This window comes from Tyto alba, unplaced genomic scaffold (assembly GCF_018691265.1).
Source record: "Tyto alba isolate M040663 unplaced genomic scaffold, T.alba_DEE_v4.0 Super-Scaffold_38, whole genome shotgun sequence".
Classification (NCBI taxonomy): domain Eukaryota; kingdom Metazoa; phylum Chordata; class Aves; order Strigiformes; family Tytonidae; genus Tyto; species Tyto alba.
This window is the reverse complement of record NW_024881313.1, coordinates 37,729,098-37,749,358: the sequence shown is the minus strand read 5'-3', so window position 1 is coordinate 37,749,358 and position 20,261 is coordinate 37,729,098. Positions and strand designations below refer to the sequence as shown.

At 37.8% G+C, this 20,261-nt stretch overlaps 1 protein-coding gene across 1 annotated transcript in view; it reads left to right on the top strand.

Annotated features, from left to right (window-relative positions):
- The window catches only part of LOC104368920 (vasoactive intestinal polypeptide receptor 1), a 30,996-nt gene extending 13,062 nt beyond the window's left edge, over nucleotides 1-17,934 (top strand). Inside the window, exons 3-13 of the mRNA XM_033002863.2 lie at nucleotides 748-855; nucleotides 1,604-1,713; nucleotides 4,555-4,652; nucleotides 5,779-5,911; nucleotides 6,378-6,531; nucleotides 8,468-8,528; nucleotides 10,415-10,484; nucleotides 11,352-11,443; nucleotides 12,105-12,234; nucleotides 13,552-13,593; nucleotides 16,111-17,934. Of these exons, the coding sequence (XP_032858754.1) occupies nucleotides 748-855; nucleotides 1,604-1,713; nucleotides 4,555-4,652; nucleotides 5,779-5,911; nucleotides 6,378-6,531; nucleotides 8,468-8,528; nucleotides 10,415-10,484; nucleotides 11,352-11,443; nucleotides 12,105-12,234; nucleotides 13,552-13,593; nucleotides 16,111-16,299 (1,187 nt within the window). The 3' untranslated portion in view covers nucleotides 16,300-17,934. The remainder of the gene's footprint in view (nucleotides 1-747; nucleotides 856-1,603; nucleotides 1,714-4,554; nucleotides 4,653-5,778; nucleotides 5,912-6,377; nucleotides 6,532-8,467; nucleotides 8,529-10,414; nucleotides 10,485-11,351; nucleotides 11,444-12,104; nucleotides 12,235-13,551; nucleotides 13,594-16,110) is intronic.
- Nucleotides 17,935-20,261: the final 2,327 nt, after the last annotated feature.

Genomic DNA, 20,261 nt, shown 5'->3' with positions numbered 1-20,261 from the left:
CTGCTGCACCCACACCTACTTGCCAACACATGCTGCATGACCACAGCTTGAGTCTCAATGTGATGTATACGTGACAAAAATGTGATTAAATATAAGTTCTGAATCCCTTTTTTATCGCGCTCCCAGGTATTAGCATGCCCTATGTGATCAGCTAGCAATCTCTGGTTTAGGGAACCTCGTGAATGATGATGATTATTTTATATGATATCGGGAGATACTGTTCTAGTTTGGGATGAATCTAATCCATATTGAAGTCCATTGAAAAAATTTGACTGATTGCCTAAGACCAGGACTTCAGCTCTTATTTCCTTTAAATCAGATGATATTGGTAGAGTTTAAGCATGGAATCAAGAGATTAAGGATGAATTTTCAGGTCTGGTGTTTTTCAGTTAAAGTCTGAAATCAGTAATGAGAAATCTCAAGTGATAATAATTAATCAATATTTTTATTTTGGTGACTTTTGTTTTGACAATAGAAAGACTTTCAGATTGTGTCTCCTTGAATTTCAGGTACATTCTTTCATGAGATAAGGTGGGGGAAGGACCAGCTGGAATTCCAAGTGCATATGTGATCAACGATACATTCAAGGAGAAGAGGAAAACAATGCAACCCTTCATTTGCAGAGCTGCATGTTCTGTTGTGGCTCTTGCATATGAATTAGTGGGAAAGCCACAGACAATCTCATTATGGAAAATCAGCAGTGTGATATTCTGTGTGTTTCTTTATTTAGAGTCACTTTTCTTTCAGGATGCTCCAGAGATTGGGATGGTTTAACCTGCTGGCCCAGAGCTACTTTTGGGGAAGTGGTTAAAGTTCCCTGTCCAAGATTTTTTGAAGAAATCACTAATATCCAAGGCAAGACTTTTTTCCTATTCTTTTTATCCCTATATATTTGTTTTAAATAAATTCTAATAGTTAAAGATTCAGTAACTTTCATATTTTCCTGATTCACAATGTTCTTATGCTAGTTGGCATACAGTAATTATCCAGATACACATCTTGGTTTATGGTCAATATTTGGCACTCTTGTGTTACGCTGTACTAAATTTTCTAATTTCTTTGGTGGTCTAAAAAATATGGGTAACCACACTATGTTGTTAAGTTTATAAAGGAATACAAGTATCTCATAGATTCACTGATTTATAAAGTCGTAGAATAATTAATGTTAGAAAGGACCTCTTGATGTTACTTAGGCCATTCCTCAAGTAGGAACAGGACAGAGTTCAAAAATTTTATCTAACTTCAAAGCTATATCAGGTGGCTCCAGGCTTTGTCCACAAGCACAAATTACGTTGTTAATGTAGGATAGGCTGCCTAATTTGATTACCTCTGTGTAAGGATTGAATTTAGAGAATGAATTTTCCATATGAAATGTAGAAATTCCACTGCATCTCAAAATGAATGGGAACATCTGTCTCAGCGTTTCAAACAATAGATATATAGAATATTACAACTCTATAGTTAATTTTGCTGAACATGACTAGACCTTTAAGTATCTAATTTAAGAATCAAATTAGGAATAAAACTTTGTTGTTTCTCATTGAAACTTAAAGACATCCCCTCTCCACCCTGATTCATTCTCTGATATATTTTACCATGAAAGGCTTTCTTCAGAGAAACTGTACACAGGATGCATATTGGTCAGAACCATTCCCACCATACACTGTTGCCTGTGGATTTGATGAAGGTTCCAGTAAAGGGCCTGAGGATCAGGTGAGTTTTTTATTTCTTGCATGCAGACATCTCCAGAGCACCCTCTTCTGTGTGCTGAGTAATTGGATATTCCCACACATGTGATCCCTGTCAGAATCCAGTAATTACCAGTCTTCAGTGACAAACTCAAATCTTTTAGGTATATTTGGAGCCTGTTTAACAAAGTAAGCTTAATATAAAGCAAGGGAGTAGCAGGTAGCACTTTCCTCTCCACCTAAATATCTCCTGTTGGTGTTAATAAGTAGACTCATGATTAGTTCATTTTTCCTACCTAATAAAGTCTTTGGCTCTCTGACAAAGTTGATTTGAGTCTTCATCATGCACCCAGCTCCCAGAGGAGCCTTACCAACCTGAGTGGAATTTTTCAGGGAAAATTCTTCTGGATCTCTTTTGTTGATTTTTTTCCAGTTGTTCTTTGAGTCAGAGGAAAAGATTCTATAACTTTATTGCACGGTGGTCAACTCAGGTCTTGAGGAGGGAACCCTTGGATGTCATTGAGTATTTTCACACTTTATTTTAGGTGTTCAGTGGAGTAGGAAGTGAACCTCTATTTTTCTTATCTGATGATCTTCATTGGTACCCAGTTAGGCTCCAGAAGCATTTATTTTTCACCCATATCTTCATATGATTTAAATTTCCATGTTCCTCATCATTGTACTTGGCCCCAGAATAGTAATGCCTCACACTTCATTGGTGGTGGTAGTGTCTCAGTGGTGAACTTTGCTTCGTGGCTGAAAGTTGTTGATTAACGGAGACATGCTCGCTGCCTCTGACTTTGAGTTCTGACCTTTGCTAAAATGGACAGTTCCAGCAAGAGAGAATAGGAGTGTCTCCATCCCCTCATCTCCGGTCTGTATTGGACAAGGCTCATACTTCTTGCACAAATGCAAGAAGGGGTATGTCAGTGCCTCCTCCTCCTATTGTGGTATCTTGATAGAAGCAATGGATTCCCTCCGACCTATGAAAGAAAAGACTAAATCATATAGCACGTTGTGAGTGTGCAGTCATGACTGAACAGTGGAAAATGTCATTTGTCACAGGCCAAAGCAAGACACAGAAAAGTGAAGAGGGTTGTCATCACTAACACTGAGTGATATCTGGAGTAAACCATTTGATTCTCCAGGCGTGCAAGCCCAAGCACAGAAGCACTAGCTTAGGTATCTGAATCTTTAGGAAGTGTAGACACAATTGGCTTCATCCATTTGGCTCCATGAAATCAGAAACTCAAGCACGGCTGTAACAGTCAGAATAGGTATGTGGAGCTCAATTCCCCACATGTAAACTAATAATATTTGTACTTCTTTACACTGTGGGGAAGCTAGAAAGATAAATGCCTAAAAAACTTCTGGAAAGGTGCTGAAAATCATGCAAACAGTTCACAAGGGATGTAAGTCGTAAAGTGGCATGTATTCTGGAGCACAGCTCTCCAGCCCTGGGGCCAGCTGCCATGGCATGGCTCTCACCCACAGAGCTAAACTCTCTTACTCTCCAGGGTGGCTTTCTCCAAGCAGTCCCTGGCTTGTATTAAACCAGGCATAGTTTGTAGCTGGCCTAGGCTGAAATCAAGCAAGGGACTATATTTACATTTTAATATTATGGAAGATTTCAGGGCAGAGCACATGTCTGTACTGCAACTGTGTTTAGTCTGCTATTCTAGTCAAACTCACAAGGTGTTTAAAAGGAAGATAAGATCAGTTAGCTCTACTACATTGTAAACATAGGGAAATAAGTAAGAAGAATCCCCCTCATATTCTAAAAGAACCACTTGTTTTGTATTTTGTATCTGCAGTGAGGACTTATCATGTCTTCTGCATATGGTGTTGCTTTTTTAGTTACCTTACAAAAACAGATAAAACACATCAAAGTACTTCATTTTCAATTGAAGAACTTATGTTCTGATTTTTAACTGTGTTTTGAAAACACTATATAAAAGATTACGACAATTTCAGAAACACCAGGATGATTCCTAAATTGTCAGGGTTACATGATTTATTTATGGATCTACTTAAAATTGCTAATTGGTTGTCTCAACCTAGAATTGTTGCCTTTTGGACAGAGTTTATATCAATTAGAGAACAAAGTGTCCACTGCATGTGCGAGGAGGAAATTTGCTTGGATTCAGAGAATTTGGTTTCTTGGGATTTTAAATAATTAGGTGATCTTGTAGTAAATCAGAATAAAATTTACATAGATAAAGCAACGTAAACATGTTTCATTTTTCTTAGGACACAGGGTGTTTAAGTGCAAAATAAATGAACAAATAAACTATAAAGAATTTATAGCATTACAGTATATGACAACTGAATGAATTGTTTGTCCAAAGAATTAGACTGTGAGGTTATTTTCTTGGCTTTAACTGTTTAACCTCCACAATACAATGTGGCTGTTTCACAGTGTTTCTGTTTCCTTACCTGCAAAATGCAAGTTTTATTTCTCTTTTAGCTGTAGCTGTTTATGAAAACCAATACTTATCAAATATGGTCCAGGTTTAAAGTGATGGATTCACAAATCACCCATCAGCAGGTTTCAGCCCCCTAGAATATTTAGGTACATACAGGAAAAAAATGTAATTACTTAACAATGTTAACATTTTCTTGCTGAACATGGAGATGAGCCTGTGGGCTGTGAAATTTATCTCATGTGTAAGGTTAAGTAGGGATCAAAAGAAAAAAAAAGTGTTTTAGCAATGGAGGGAAACACTGAAGCAGATCTCAAGTATGCAAAGCAGTGCATAACTGATGGGTCTGACAGGTAAGGAAATATGTATCTTGGAGAAATCAGCACACCAGCATGCATGCTGCATAACCATCAGCATTGGTCTATGTTCTTTTTTTCTCACAGAAATCATATTATTCTGCATTTTGGCGTGTCTACACTGCTGGCTATGCAGCATCAGTGACTTCACTCATTACAGCTCTAATTGTCTTTGCTGCTTTCAGGTAAAAACAAATGGTCTCTTTTTCAGGATGTCTTAAGACAGCCTCATCCTAATTCCTCTAAAACCCTCTGTGTTTTTGTTTTGTGGTATTCTTTTATTCTTTTTTTTTTAAAATCCTTCTCAAATATAACACCATTGATGGCAATGAGTCTTTCTCTATTCACGTTGTTGCATTTCCCTGCAGATGTTAAAACAACAAAGCTGGCTGGGCAGTATGTCTTACTCTTTTTAATGACACCACACAGTGGAAATGCTCCAACCTGTTATCACTATTAACATAACTATTCCTCCAGTGAATAACAGGATATACTTTGCAGAAATTGAGTGTCTCATGCCTCTGAACAAGCAGTAATTCTAAACTGTCTAATCCCTCTGTGAAACACCATTGATTCCATAACTGGGAGCTATAGAAAGAGATTTAAAGAAATTTAAATGTCATATTTGTTGATGTTGGTTATTAGGAAATGAATCCTGGTTTTGCTTGGTTCCAATGTACTTGGACAAAAGCCTTAAGCTTACTCTGCATACAGGAGTGCAGAGCACAGAAACAGCGTCCTTACTGGAGTGGATTTGCAGTCTGAAAGGTCATATCACTTCTAGAGATACCCAGACCCAAGATGTTGATATGTCCAAGCCTTGAAGGAGTTTCCTTCAGCTCAAGGTCAAATCGTGGACAGGGCAACGTAGGGAAATACAGTCCAGGGTAAGGTATCTACTTCTCTGGCAGCCATCCCACAACATGTGACTGACACCCACTCAATATTCTGTCTCCTCTGGCCAGAAAGGGGCTGAAGAGACTGTCTGCAAGCTTGTTCAGCAAAAAATGCTATTTAGAATAATTAAAAGGCATTACTGCAACACAGCCTAAGAGTCTCAGAGTTACTCTCTGATTCTAGCGTCTCCTTTAAGTGTGTGGAGATTCAAGAACAATTAAACTAGTACCTTCATTAGCTTAAACATGTAATAACTGTTATTCTACCTTGTGTCTAGTTCCCTCTCAGATAGTGACAGATCATTTATTTGCTTTGGAAGGTGTTTGAAGTCAGCCTGTATTCCTTTCTGAGTTTTGATGAGACCACGAGAAACTTCTCCTGAATAAGAATTTTTATTTTCTCTTTCCATGTCAGAAAATTCCACTGTACACGGAATTACATCCATATGCACCTGTTTGTCTCCTTTATCCTGAGAGCAATTGCTGTTTTCACCAAAGATGCTGTTTTGTTTGCAGATGAAACCATGGACCACTGCCTAATGTCAACGGTACTAAACTTCCCCTATTCCTTATCCTCGCTTTAACATTTAATTCTTAACCTGAAGAGAACATGGAGATTTCTTAATCCCATTTCTCTTTAATTTGCCAGAACTGAAATCTTAAAAGAAACAACACTACACAAACCAAAAGACCAAGTGCTATGTCTACATCCAACTTTGATATGTACAAGTCTGTTGACTCTAATGAAGCTGTAACAGTTTCTATCAGTAGAGAATTTCATCTGTAAGAAGGGGTCAATGTTTCCCTTTCCAAAAACTGAAGTAAAGTCAATTGAAACGATGGAATGACAAACCTACTGAAATCTTGTAATAATTTCTTCATTCCTCTGTGGTAATACTGAATTTTGCTTATAATTGTAGAGAAACCAGACACAATGGAGAGTAGACTTAATAGTGTTTTTGTTGTTTTGTTTTGTTTTGTTTTTTTTTTTTTTTTTCCCCTCTGCATTTCCAGGTTTCTTGTAAGGCTGCTGTGGCATTCTTCCAGTTCAGTATTTTAGCCAATTTCTTCTGGCTTCTTATAGAAGGGATATACCTCCAAACACTGCTTTTGCTGACTTTTGTTTCGGACAAGCAGTATGTATGGTGGTTCATATTTACTGGCTGGGGTTAGTACTCTTTTCCTTTTTGTGTTATCTAGTATTTACATTTACTTTCAGAACTAGATAAAATGTTTGTTCTGAGATAAAAGGTGCCTATCAAAGTTGCCACCTTTCTGTTGAAAGCTGACCATTCATGCAGTACTACTACATCAAAATCATACCACTATTTTTTTTTTCTTCTTTTGTTATATATTTAACTGTTCAAAAATTTGAAGGACAGGATAGGGTGGATTACTAGAAGCACTATGAATAGACTACTTGAGAGACAGCAGCACTCTTCTTTACGATTGAAATTAATTTTATGCAACTACAGTAATTTAAACGTTAGCCATCTAATCTAAACTATGTCACCAGATTTCTCCTTCAGTTGGTAGAATGAGGTATGCATGCCATAATGGTGATTAATCCTCAAGAAGTTGAGTAATGTGGCTGGTTAACATCCTGGAAATCTGTAGCCTTCCCTAACTAAAGAAGTTTGGGTGACTAACTAAATGGACATTTTTTTTTTAATAAACAGAATTAGAGAGATTTATCTTAAATCATGTGAGTTCATACCTAGGAATCAAACAATTCTATTTTTTTTTTTGACACATTACAGCTTTAAGGAATCTTTTGAGTTTATACAACAATTAAAATTGTCTCTGATTGTCAGAATGTGTGTACATAATGCATAAAATTACTTTCACTGCAGAGAATTTTTTATTGTGACTCTTAGATATTCTTGTACCTCATCTTTGCTATTCTAAAATAGAGACACCCAAATTGAGTGGCTACACTGACATTTTTGTCTTAAGAGTGAAAAGCAAATTCTCCTGAAGTAAATAGTATTTTATCCTTCATCTTAAGGTTCTCAGACATTTTTGTTATGTAATTAAGTTTTACAAGTCTGAATTTTAGAAAGTGGATCTTAATTTGTAGCTATTTCAGTTATGACTTTCTGAAACTAGATGCTTAGACCTTGACTAATCATAGCTAACTTGAGATAACAAAGGAAATACCTTTGTTAATAATGTAGCAATCCTCATCTCTTCCTATAATCAATGGAAAGTGAGAGACATCTCAGCGTCAACTCAGATGTTAGGTGATATGGATGTAAATATTTCTCTTCATTAATTAAAAAGACAACTGGAACTGAATATGGTCCCAGATTAAAGGCCTTGAATAAAGGTCTAAAATTAGGATGGACAACTTCTGGGCCTTTCCTACAAATTTCAAATGAGGCTTAAAAAGATATTACATATATTTCTATAGATTTATCAGTGAAAATGTCACCTGCTACAGATTAGAGTCCCTTTGTGGCAGCTTTGAAAGTCACTTAGTCTTTGGAAATTCAATTCCACAGAAGGAGAGCAAAAGCAATTGCTGGTTTATAGGCCTCCTTGGGAAAAAAAAAAAATATAAAGAAATAACCATTCAGTCATAAATGTAGAAGGATAAGCAATGATAAAGTGAAGCTAGAAATCACCAGTTCCAGGATTTAGATAAATTTTCAGGGAATGCTGATCAGCTGATGTGTCTAGAGTGATTAGCAGAGGCCTCTCAGGAGGCCTCTTCTAGCTAGTGTACAAGGATTTGTATGCTGGTCACAATTTACATGAGAAAAGAGCTCTAGCTAAATAAGTGATTCCTCTAGCTTCACAAGTGCTAGTAATTCATATCCACACCTTCAAGTAATTCTTAGCTGTTATTTTTGAAAGCAGTTTCACAACGTTCCTTATTCTCCTTTGTTTTGATTTCATTCTCCTGTCTTCTTTATATTGTCTTTTTTCTTTCCCTGAACTGCAAGTTAAGTTATTTCAGAAAGATATTTAAAATTGTCTGACCCATTGTTTGATCTTTAATGTACATCCAACCTACTACACTATGAACCTTCTTGGAATAAAGTTTCCATGGGACATAGTATTCAAAATAATTATATTGTTTTCCATATTGATTTGTCCAGGAGCTCCTGCTGCTGTGATGTTTGCTTGGGTTCTCACAAGAATCCATCAACAAAATACTGGGTAAGTCAGAGCTTGGATAAGGAAGCCAAGAGCATCCTATTTTGTATTATATTTTGTTTTTCTGGTGGGGAAAATTAGATATAAAAGACAGAACACCAAAAAAATTCTTCCAGAGTTGTGCCTCTAATCTTTACACTTCATATACAAGCAAGAGTTTTAAGTCTTCTGATGTGCATATATGGAGTAAGAAATCCTGGAAATATCACAGTAAGTTTTAAAATTTCATTTAGTTTCCTAATGCCCAGTCCTTGAAATAATTATATTTTAAGAAAATCACTGCTTCTGAATAAAATCACCCATAAATTACTAACCCTAATCTCTTCAAATAAGTACCTCCCAAACAAATGCATTATTTCCTGATAAGTAGTTTCTTTAATTTTAATTCAGTTGATTCTTTTATTTTTAATTTTTTTTTTTATTTATAGCTTCTAATATGAGAGCCAGGTATAAAGCAGATGATTGTTTATTAAAAGCTGCCCTGAAGACCTTCAGGACGTTTTACATGGATGATCCATTGGAAAAGATTATTTTACACTTAACTTCTCAGGACTCTGATTAATGATGTAGAAGCAGTAAGTTCTATTGTCCACCACATTTGGCACATCCTATTTTCTTTTCTTCAGATTACTGGAGAAAGTCTGCAGAAGTAGTTCTGCACTGTAATGTTTCATAAGTGGAAGTGGTCTCCTTTTCCACATCTTGTGCTTCCTTTTTGTAACGAGGAAAGATGCAAGGAAGATTTCATTTTTCCTTCATTCCCACTGCTCCTCATCCAAGGAATTTCTAGGTTTATCTGTTGCATCTGTAGCAAAAGAATCTGGCATAAAATACTCCAGTTACAAAGAGAGTTCAGAGAAAGGTGGAGAGCAGGAACAAGAGCTCTGACAAGTTCTCACAGGCTTAAAAAGGGGCTGAAAAGTGTCTGAACTGGTGCTCTTCCAGCAAAGTGCCTACCTGTTCAGTTCCCTTCTCTGTTGTATTTTAGATGTCCACTCTAAAATGAGATTGTATCTGCTTTACTGATCTCTTTTGACTGCAAAGGAAATGTAGTTGAATAAATCTGATGAAGACATCTACACAGTTAGATGTCTCATTGCAGATCCTCCATACATTTGGTTGCTCTTCTAATATTAGATATATAAACAAACTGAAGTAACAGAGCCACTCATCTTTTACCTGATAGTCTAGCAAACAGAAAACCCAAGTTCTTCAGATACAGCTGGTCTGAACTCACGTTGCTCACATTGCAAAGATACACCTTATGGTCAGATATGCTGGGATAAACCACCATCTGTAAGATTTATAGTTATGCAGCCAAACATCTTGTGTCACAGAACTGAAAGGGGAAATACAGGAAGAGGGGGACATGATATAACCTAGGATTCATGGCACTTGACTGGAGGGAGTTAAACTAGGGTGTTATTGGTGTAAAATATGTGAACAGCCTCAAAACATGGGCCAAAATCTCGTTCTTCTCTCTCCCTTCAGCACCTTTACTGGGGATCTAGGTTTTTCTTGCCTATTTCCTTATGACCCCAAATTCATTACATTCATGGTTGCACAGTATTCAGGTTCTGATCTGTACTCTGTAATACAGTCACTTTTTCAACAGAAGGGCAAGAAAGAAGCTTGAAAATCTAAGTGTCCATTTCCTGACTTTAATTTGGTTCTTCAACCCCTACCTCTTACTGAATAAAATTCCTTTAGATTGGGCTTCACAGGAACTTTTAGCGATGTATCAAGGTACCAGTACTGTCAGGGGCCTTTAAACAATGATTTAAAACTTAGTGCCGTTCACTTTACTATTCTGTGGCTGATATACTTTAATGTATTGTGGAAAGTTCACATGGGACAGATAAAATGACTGGTTTTGTTTGCTTTTTCAGATGTTGGGATGATGATGAAAATGGAGTGGTGTTATGGATCATCAAAGGCCCCATTCTGTTAACTGTATTAGTATGTTTTTTCATTTTGTCTTGAGTATCTTTTTAAATGTGAAAACTAAATTAGTGTTTCCTTCCAATAAGCTGGAAGAAAACCAATAGCACATGCTATAATACTGAATTTGAAATAGCTGGTAATTATTGTATAATGTGGTTTTGTTGTTATTTTTATTGGTTTTGTTGTGGTTTTCCCCCCAAAACACTCTAAATCACAACCAAAAGGGTAAGTCCTATATTATCTAGAGTCATTCTAGGACATAACGGAATCATCTTGATACCTGTATTCCACATATCCCAGTCACATCTGTGTCTTTGTAAGTCATTTCTGAAGAAAGGCAATACATACTGACCAGATTCTTAGATAAAAGGAAGCTGGTTTAATATAAGAAATGCACATAGATAATTTTATCTTGTATATTTTTAAAAGGGGTTTTTAGGATGTAAACTTAAGACAAAAAATCTCCCTTATGCACACATTTATTCCATCTAAAGTTAGGGAGGAAATGGTATGTCATTTAGGTCTTTATCTGTTATGATCCCTGTCATAAAGATTGAAGGGAACATGGGGGATTATTTAGACCATGTAAGATCTGCTAGATCCTGACAGCACATACAAGGAGTTAATATCAGACATAAAATAATATTGAGATACATAGGTCTATATTAATTCAACATAAATTCCAGCATATCTTTATGTATAACTATATATTGGTGGGAAAAATGAATAGTGTTTCTAATGCTGTTGATTTGATCTAAGACCAGATCTGTACTAGTTTATAGCAATGCAATTCCTATGACTGGGGATTTTTAGTTAATTTATATCAACTGAAGATACGCCCTGATTTATAGTAAGTTTACAGATTTTGTCTTGTCTTTTCAGATTAACTTTGTTATATTTATTAATGTGATCAGAATTCTAGTCCATAAATTGAAATCTCAAGAGGGAAGAGGGAGCCATTCAAGCCACTTTGTGTAAGTATTTCTGGGTCTCTTGGTATTGACCCATTTCAGCTGCTATAGGAAATGTTTTATGGACAGGTACAGAATATGTTCTACTCCTTACTAACAGAAGGAGAAATCACCAGAAGAAATAACCATGTAAACTTTCCTTTTCATCCCAAATGGCTGTTACTTATGGCACAGGACATAGTGTAGACCTGTGCCTTTCTGGAGTGAGCTGAAGGCCAAGCAGACAACCTTAGAACATCACCAGTGGCTCTCACACCACTGTTTAAACAACTAAATCAAGTCCTATGGACAGTGATGATTTGATCTCCATTCATAATTTTGAAAGTTGAGACACTTCTGTGGGAGATAGATACCTACATTTAATTGAAATTAGTCTCTGGAGAGTAGACCAGAGTACTTAGTTTGGTGCCCGTGTTTTTGCATGTATAGCAGGGAGAAGAACCCTTAAAGTCAATCCAGAAAACTTGCATGCTGATTTGTTCATCTTTGTTCACCAGGTGTTGATGATGAGAGTGGCAGAAAGTAATCTTTCCATAGCTTTGTTAGATGTGATTGCCTCCATTGTGGAGTTAGCCTCTGTATTAAAATTTGTTCCAATATATAATCGCTATCATTAGTTCCATATTTCTAACAGTGCACTGTTCTTTAATTCTTGGTTTCCCAGGAGACTTGCTAAATCCACATTACTCTTAATCCCCCTCTTTGGAGTGCACTACATTGTATTTGCATTTTTCCCAGAAAGTACTGGTCTGGAAGCTCGCCTTTATATTGAGCTGGGCTTGGGCTCTTTTCAGGTAAGCTGGACAAAATGGTTATCAGTTTTAAGAGGCTTTGTCTGAAACACCACATTCTCAGAATTTTTACATTTTAGGTTGGTTATTAGAGTAGGTGTCAATAATATGTCTTAATTCAACACACTTGTTCCATCCTACTCCTTCGCAACTCTGTTGTTTGTTCCATTACCTTATTATTTGAAATCTCACATTATTTTTGAGTTCTGACTCAGACTTCATTAATAAAAAATGAAAAAAAAATAAAATATCTACCTTTATTGAATAACAATGACAAAGTGCCATGAAGACCAGTTTATGGACTAAGGTGAACTGAATGAAACTAATTCCACATATAATAAAGGTGATGGTAAAAGGAATGAAAAAATAATTATAATAGAACAACCTCTTCTGCCCTTACTCCTTAACAATAGTGAATCTATCATGTCAATACTTCTTTGTTTCTTTTATTTTGCTATATCACTGTTCAGAACAGTATCTTGGATTTCAGAGTGCCAGGGCCTGGCTATGGTACAGTTTGTAATTAATAGCTGAGGTATTCTTCCTTACCCTTTCACCTGCACCCCACAACAGCTTGTCCATGTTGATATGTGATGAACATGATCCATCTTCCATACTTACCTCTCGACCATGACCAAACTCTGTGTGAAAACATTTGCTGGCCCAAGACAAAGCTGTGTCATGGGCTGTGTTGACATTTTAACAACACATAGAAGCAAAAGCCAGTATTCAGGCCTGTTCCTTGTTCACTTTACTTATACAGATGTAGTCCAGCCCTATCCAGTGTTTTCCTGTTAGCATGGCCTGTAAAATGGCTTTGCTCCTGGCTGACTAACACTCCCCCCAACAACACCTGACTGTAGTTCTAGGTGAATGTGAACCCAAGACCTTTCCCAATAGGTTGTTGACTGAACACAGCCATCTTCTTCTAACTGAAAGAAGACAGTTTAGCAGTAAAGATGCAAAACAAGAGCAGTTCCTCACCCAGTTTATTCACTATAGTAAATATAGACTAGATCAAGAGAGAGGTCCCTACTACCTTATCTGAGGGAGAACTTGTTTGTAGGATACAGTGAACAGTAAGTTAGTCCTTAGCATCTTCAAACAAGGAAAATAATATACATATAGTGTTGCCAGTTTATTAATATTTTTATGAAAATCCAATAAATAGGCACATCACTTAAATTTCAATAGAACAGTGGAAAATATGGGTTTTTTTACTGTCTTACTCAAATTTTGAATGAAACCTGGTGTCTTTCTCTGATTCTATACTTTAAATCCTGATGATTGGCTTTTTTCTCCCCACCTTCCTTGTCCTAGGGTTTTGTTGTCGCTCTTCTATATTGCTTCTCAAATGCAGAGGTGAGTAGCAAGTATATAAGATTATCAGAACCTTTTAAACTCATGGGATTCTCTTTTTTTTCATTTTTTTTTCTTATTTCCAGAACAGATCTGTGCTTTGATCTGCTCCTGAAAGCATGAAATACCCATATTTTGTTTTCCCTTCTTACCTTTGTTAACTTTATTTGTATTCATGTAGTTCTGACAGAAGGACACAAAATAAGTTTTGAAGCAACGACCCTTTACAAATGGTCAGTGATTTTACTGTCAGGGGACATTTTTTCTGCTTTATGTCTCATAGCTATCATGACGATGTCTCTATGGAAAGTTTGTAACATTCCTTACTTTCTTTAGGTTTATTTTCTCCTAGTGGGTTTCTTCGCTCTCCCCTTCCCTTTTCCATGGAAGCTTGTATATTTTCAGTAGTTTTGTTCAAACACATTCTTTCCTGGTTTTGTAACATTGTTAAAATTTAGATAAATTCCTTGTAGTGCATTTTAGAAAGTCTATCATTTTAAAAAATAACTAAATTTACTTGCATTTTCCCCAAAAGAGCAGAATGAGTAAAAAGCCATGAGAAAATGTAGAAACGCACCTCATTCTCAGAAAAATGTATAGGCTAGATGAGAAGAATGACCCACTACCAGTGCCTCAGTCTCCTCACTAGCTTAGGCTGGACATTTCTCATAGGGATAGCTAAACATAGGTGAAATTAATCCCACCCGAGGATTAACAATGCCTAAAATATGTTTGTTACTTAGGAAAACCATTTATAATGGCCATTCTAGTGCTGTTCTGAGAGAGTGCCTTCAAGACTAACTGTAAATACAGAATGCTCTACTTCCCACCTTCCTTCTGTTTGCATAGACTCCTTGCCAACAGCCTTTAAATAGTTTGCATATTGTATCTCACAACACACCAATCTATGAGGTGTTAAAAAAGGGACAGGCAGAAAGTGATCTCTGGCCCCAAAATTAAGTGGTATGTGTTGGCTTGTGTCCATGCTGCTTAGGGCTAACTGCTTCTGAAGCAGATTGGCCACTCATTACAACTTGTCAGTGCATCTGTTATGGTTCCCTGAAATCATAAAAATAATTATTTTCTATGTGTGTTTCTTCAGTTTTAAGTATTTACAACAATGTGAGAGACTGTGCTGCTGCCAAGCAACGTGGTATCTCTGTGAGGTGAAAGTAAGGGCTGATATTGTACACAGGATTGTTGAAGAGTCTTGAGCTTGATGAGATAGCACTGGAGTACTGGGTTGGTGGAGGAAGACCCTATTTTCTTTATTAGTCTTGAAAGATCCATAGGGTATGTTCTGTCCGTACTTGAATTTGCGCACAGGGGCTGACATACCTGTGTGGTTAACAGAGACAATAAGAGCAGAATAGATAATAAGCAATGATAAATATTGTCAGTGAATTTCAGGGAGCCCTGATGTCCAAGATGTACTTCTGCATGTCTCACCCTCTTTTCTGTATGTCGCTGTAGAGACCATACCTAATAGAGGATCAGATAACAGAATTACTAGATTAATTCCTAAATTCAGAGTACTTAAATCACATTTGTCCATACATGCATCGCCTGTAAGAATTAATCTTTTCACTTAACATTAACTACATTTAATTTGGAGTGGATTTGTGCTAATGGTGCTATAACTATAATGCTGTCATAGATTTTCAGCACTAATGACAGCCACAGAAAATGGCAGCTATATGGTTAGAAACATTTGACATATCTTCTCAGTTTATGTTGTCATTTATAAGTCACTTTATATACATTCAGGAGAGCCACCCCCCTTGTAGAAGAAGCAGATAGAGATGAAGCAGATTTCTCATGCGAATGGTAGCAAGAACTGTGCGTTTCTTGCACCTACTTGCACTCCCTCTGCTACAGCTTTGAGTGTGAGTTTCTTTCTGTAGGGCAACAGAGCCTGTTTTCCCCCTGTCTCCTCACCCCAGTCCCAGTAGTGTTAGCAGTAGGCTGTGAACCTCCAGGGTTGTTCAACCTACCTGTTAGTTGTGTGTCAGTTGATAGAAAAATCAGTTTTGCCTATGTTTTTGAGGATTCCTGAGACTTCTCTCAAATGTAGTATGTATTCACGTTGATTCACTATCTTTAAGATTCAGTAAGGGATCTTTAAGAGGGAATTCAATCTGGTTAAAGTGAAAGCCTGGAGAAGGACCCTTACTGTGCATATTAAGTCATAGCAAGGAGACTGTGTATGAGGAAAAATAGAAATTATACAAAAAGGTAGAAATATTTATGAATCAGACCTATAACAATAAACAAAGAAACTGCAGTCAAAAACTTCCCTGTCATCCTCTGAATTTTGGAAAATAAATCTGTTTATTTTCAAAAGTGAATAAGGACATAGCTTAAATTCTTCTAAAAATGTGCTAAGGCTTGATGCTGACTGATTTGGGTGTCTTTATGCATCTGGGCTAAGTAGTCAGGCTGACATTTTGGCATATTTTACCTTTAATGTTCACTAAGTCTTATTTTTCTGATTCTTGTTTTTAAATTCCTTTTCTATAGGTTCAAAGTGAACTGAAGAAACAACTGTGCAAATGGCAGTATCAAGAATACCTGAACTTCATACACAAACACGGGACTGTGTCCAGAGAAAACAGTCCAGTCAACTATGTCACTCAGTTATCACTGCTTGAAAAAATCAGTCCAAAAAGGAAAACATCTGTGTACCAGAATGGTGTAACTTCTGTCTGAGTTTTTCTAGCAGGATGGGTTGCTGTGATGTTGTAACAAACTACCTAGGAGATGGACAGCTTGGATCCTTTATGGCTTTCCATAGTGCCAAGAGCTTTCTGTGGATTTCTTGTCCTGAATATGAGCTGCTTTTACCACTGGTACAGATCAGTATCACAACACTGGTTCTCTATCTCTCTTTAAGAATATAAAATCCACTTGTTTTGTCATTAAATGCTTAAGCTAATGTGAATCAACAAGTTAACACCCCCCCACCCCCCCCAAAAAAAAAAGTAAATACATTAATTCCTTTCAGACCCAACATGTTTGTCATGTCTTAGTTAATGTTGCTGGAGTTTTCAATAGCACTATTCCTGATCTTCATCTGAAACAGTTATGTGGTGGCAAAGGTTTGCCATACTGATTAGTGATGTTTTACTAGCTCTTTTGAGACCAATTTAATGAGACCAACTTCAGCCAAATTAATAGAAATTACGTGCAGAAACTTGCTAAGGACCTACCTATGGATCAGCAATCTCCTTTAAAAGGAATCTCAAGGTGTCTCAAGAGTGACACAAAGAAAAGAATGAGTTATGATATCTGCTTGGGTTTTTTCTTTCATGCCTGTTTAACAGAGAGATTAAATTAGGCCAGAGGACCCCAAGCCCTTTCTTGACCATGGGAAAACATAGAGTAGCTGGACATTAGGTAGATTTTGTGCATACGAAGGAAGAACATAGAGCAAATCAAATGCAGTATGTCATTTGGGCTACCTTGAGCTCAGAATAACTTGCAGACCTAGTCTTAGTGCCTGGATGCTGGTGTCTGTGAATCTGGAACAGACCTTCTACCACCATAACCTTGACGATTGTCTGGATCCATCAATTAAATACACAATTAAACTGTGGTTTTGTGCATTTTTTGGGACCTCCCTTTGAGAACTAATCTGCTGTGATTGTTGTGATTCTCAGTCCTGCCTATCATTTCTCAGGTCACTATCACCCCACTTAATGATGCTTTCAGGAGTCAGAATTATCAACACAGCAGTGTGGTCTAGTGAAGCAAAGTATGGTCTAGTAAAACATAATGAGACAATGTTGTGCTTACATCACTTCTTTGGGTGACCTTCCTCTTTCTTCAGGGATGAGCTGGACTCTACCTCAGACTCTCCAAAAGTAAAGAAAGGGCATATAAAGCATACTAGACACAGCTATAGTTCCTTTCAAGATAGGACCATTCCCAGGAGAACCTGCATTCAGGCTTGAAAGCACTGCTAGAGACCATGGCCATTGAAGTACATGATGGGTTTCTGTGAAGAGCAATATCTGTTTAGCTTTAAAAAGCAGTGCTCCAGTACCTCATTTTGGTTTACTTTTGGTTAATTATTTAGGCCAGGAGATATTTGGCTTTGTGGAAACCTCTGTTGATTTTAAGTGCTTTATCTCTAGTTCCATTATCACAGCAGAGATGAATTTTCCAGATTTTTATAAATATGATTCAGATCAGTCCTTTATTAATTAGGCATTTAACCCATCTGTTCCAATGAATCAAATGTCCTCTAAAAGCTGTCATTTTGTCTATTCTGACCTCCTTAACAGTTTTCCTTGTAAAAGTAATCTTTGCTCCTGTGTTGTTTAAGTATGCTGCCTAGCATAGTGATGTGAACATATGTATATGATGTACATATATAAAATGCAAGTGATGATTACAGCTGTTGTGAGTTTGTAAATTTTAATGATGTCAATTTGGATATTTCATGTGAGATTTTATTAAAAAAAGACAGTCTTATAATTGTGTTGGATACAGATTTGAAGCCAATTAATATATACAATTTTGACCTTTTCAGCCAAGAAAAGACTCACATTACATGATCATGCAGCCTGAGTTAATACCTGTTGTGGTTTGAGCTCAGAAGGAAACTGTGCACTACACAGCCGCTCACTCCTCCCTTCCCTCCCAGCAATGAGAAGGGACAAATAAGCCAGGCTTGGTATTTGCGATAGGACCGGGAGGGGCAAATCAAACATTATGGTCACGGGCAAAAGGCAGACTCGTTAGGGGAAGAAAAAGAGAACACAGATTTATTACGGACACTAACAACAATACTTAACAGAGTAGGACAGTGAGAAGTATTTCCATATCTTGAGAACACTTTCCCCCACCCCTCCCTTCTTCCCGGGCTCAGCTCTGCTCCCGATATCTCTACCTCCTCCCTCAGCAGGGGGCAGGGAATGAGGGTTGCAGTCAGTGCTGCTGCTTCTTCCATCTTTGGTGGTGGGGAAGTTCTAGAACTTCTTCCCTCTGCTCCATCGTGGTCCCCCTCTCACAGGAGACAGTCCCCCACAAACTTTCTCCGATGTGAGTTCCTCCCACGGGCCGCAGCATTTCGCTACACTGCTCCAATGTGGGACACCAAATTTCTCCAACTAGAGTCCCTCTCATGGGCTGCAGCCCTTCCCGAGCTGCTCCAGCGTGGGACACTCCCGAATGCTGCAATCCTTCCAGTGTCGAACTAAAACAGCTCGCGTTGCTTCTTCCCACAGGATCCTGGTCTTCTTTGGGCACAGTCACTTTTGTCATTCATGTGAAACACCTCACAGGTCATAAATCAATGACTGCTCCACTGTAGATCTTCATGGGTGGCAGGGGGTGACGGCCATGCCGTCTCACCACAGGATACAGGGGGGTCTCTGCTCTGGCACACCTCCCCCCTCCTTTCTTCCTCCGTTCCTCCACTGACCTTGGTGTTCGCGCAGCTGTCACAACTCCGCCTCACAAGTCTGACTCCTCCTCACCACGTCCCTTCTTAAATATGCTATTGCAGAAGTGCAGCTGATTGGCTCAGTTTTAGTGCAGAGGTGGGGCTGACTTGCAGCCAAGGGAGCTTCGAGAAGCTTCTCACAGGGGGTAACTGCTGAAGCCCCCCTCCTCTGCTACCAAAACCAACCCCACCACAAACTCAAAACCAGGACAATACCCCACTCCCATCACTAAGACATAGGTCTGTTGTATCCTGCTTCTATCCATTTCTGAGATAATACTGTTAGTTCAAGTACCTGACTACTTCTGAATGTTTTCTTGAGGAAATAGTTGTGGTAAGCATTAATGAATTGTTTGTATGAAGGAATTGACCCATATCTCTTCATCTGCCTTTGGGAAGGCACAAAGTTGGAGTGAATTATGCTTCTGCTTTTAGCTGACGTGGGAACATTTTTTTTGGAAAAAAAATCTGGCCTGAGGCTTTATGTTATGGAGACTCGTCATCCCAATACAATCTCACCATACTTTCTCTCCCAACTTCATAATTTCTTTGGTGCATGTACCAGACATCTTGTGTCACACATCAATTCCCACTTCCAAGCTGAGCTCCCAGGATGGACTGCATTTGACTTTAAGACCACCTATCTCACTGTATGTCTTTTTCCTTTATTGCTAGGAAGCTTCTTTACTGGACCAGTGATCCAGAGGTAGAAGGAAAGATGGCAAAGAGAGGTGATAGGTCCCTGTACACCATGAAGGATCTTTCCATCAGTCATTCAGCATTCAGTCTCCTCATCAAAATTCAACAGCTTTAGCAATCCCACCATTCCTACCAGACCCCACAACCTAGTTTGTACCCATATACCATCACCACGCACATTCAGCTTGCATTTTCCTGAGTGAGATTTGAATGATTACCAAAGGACAGCTGCAATATACATTAAGTTATATCAACTGAGAAAAGCTGCTTTCTTTTCCTTTAATACCCTGACATATTTTACACATTTTAACTCTTCAAGTATTCTTTCAAAATTCCTTTCAAAACCACATGACAAACTGGAAAGATTAGAAACAAGTTTCAGATCTTCTTGGTGATGCAAATCCCCAGATATCTCCTCATGTCTCAATCGCTTTCCAGTCACCCTCACAGCTCATCTCAAAGATCCAACTCAATGACTCAAAAGTTCTCCAGCAAACTCACCAATTCACCAGCCTCCTGCTCT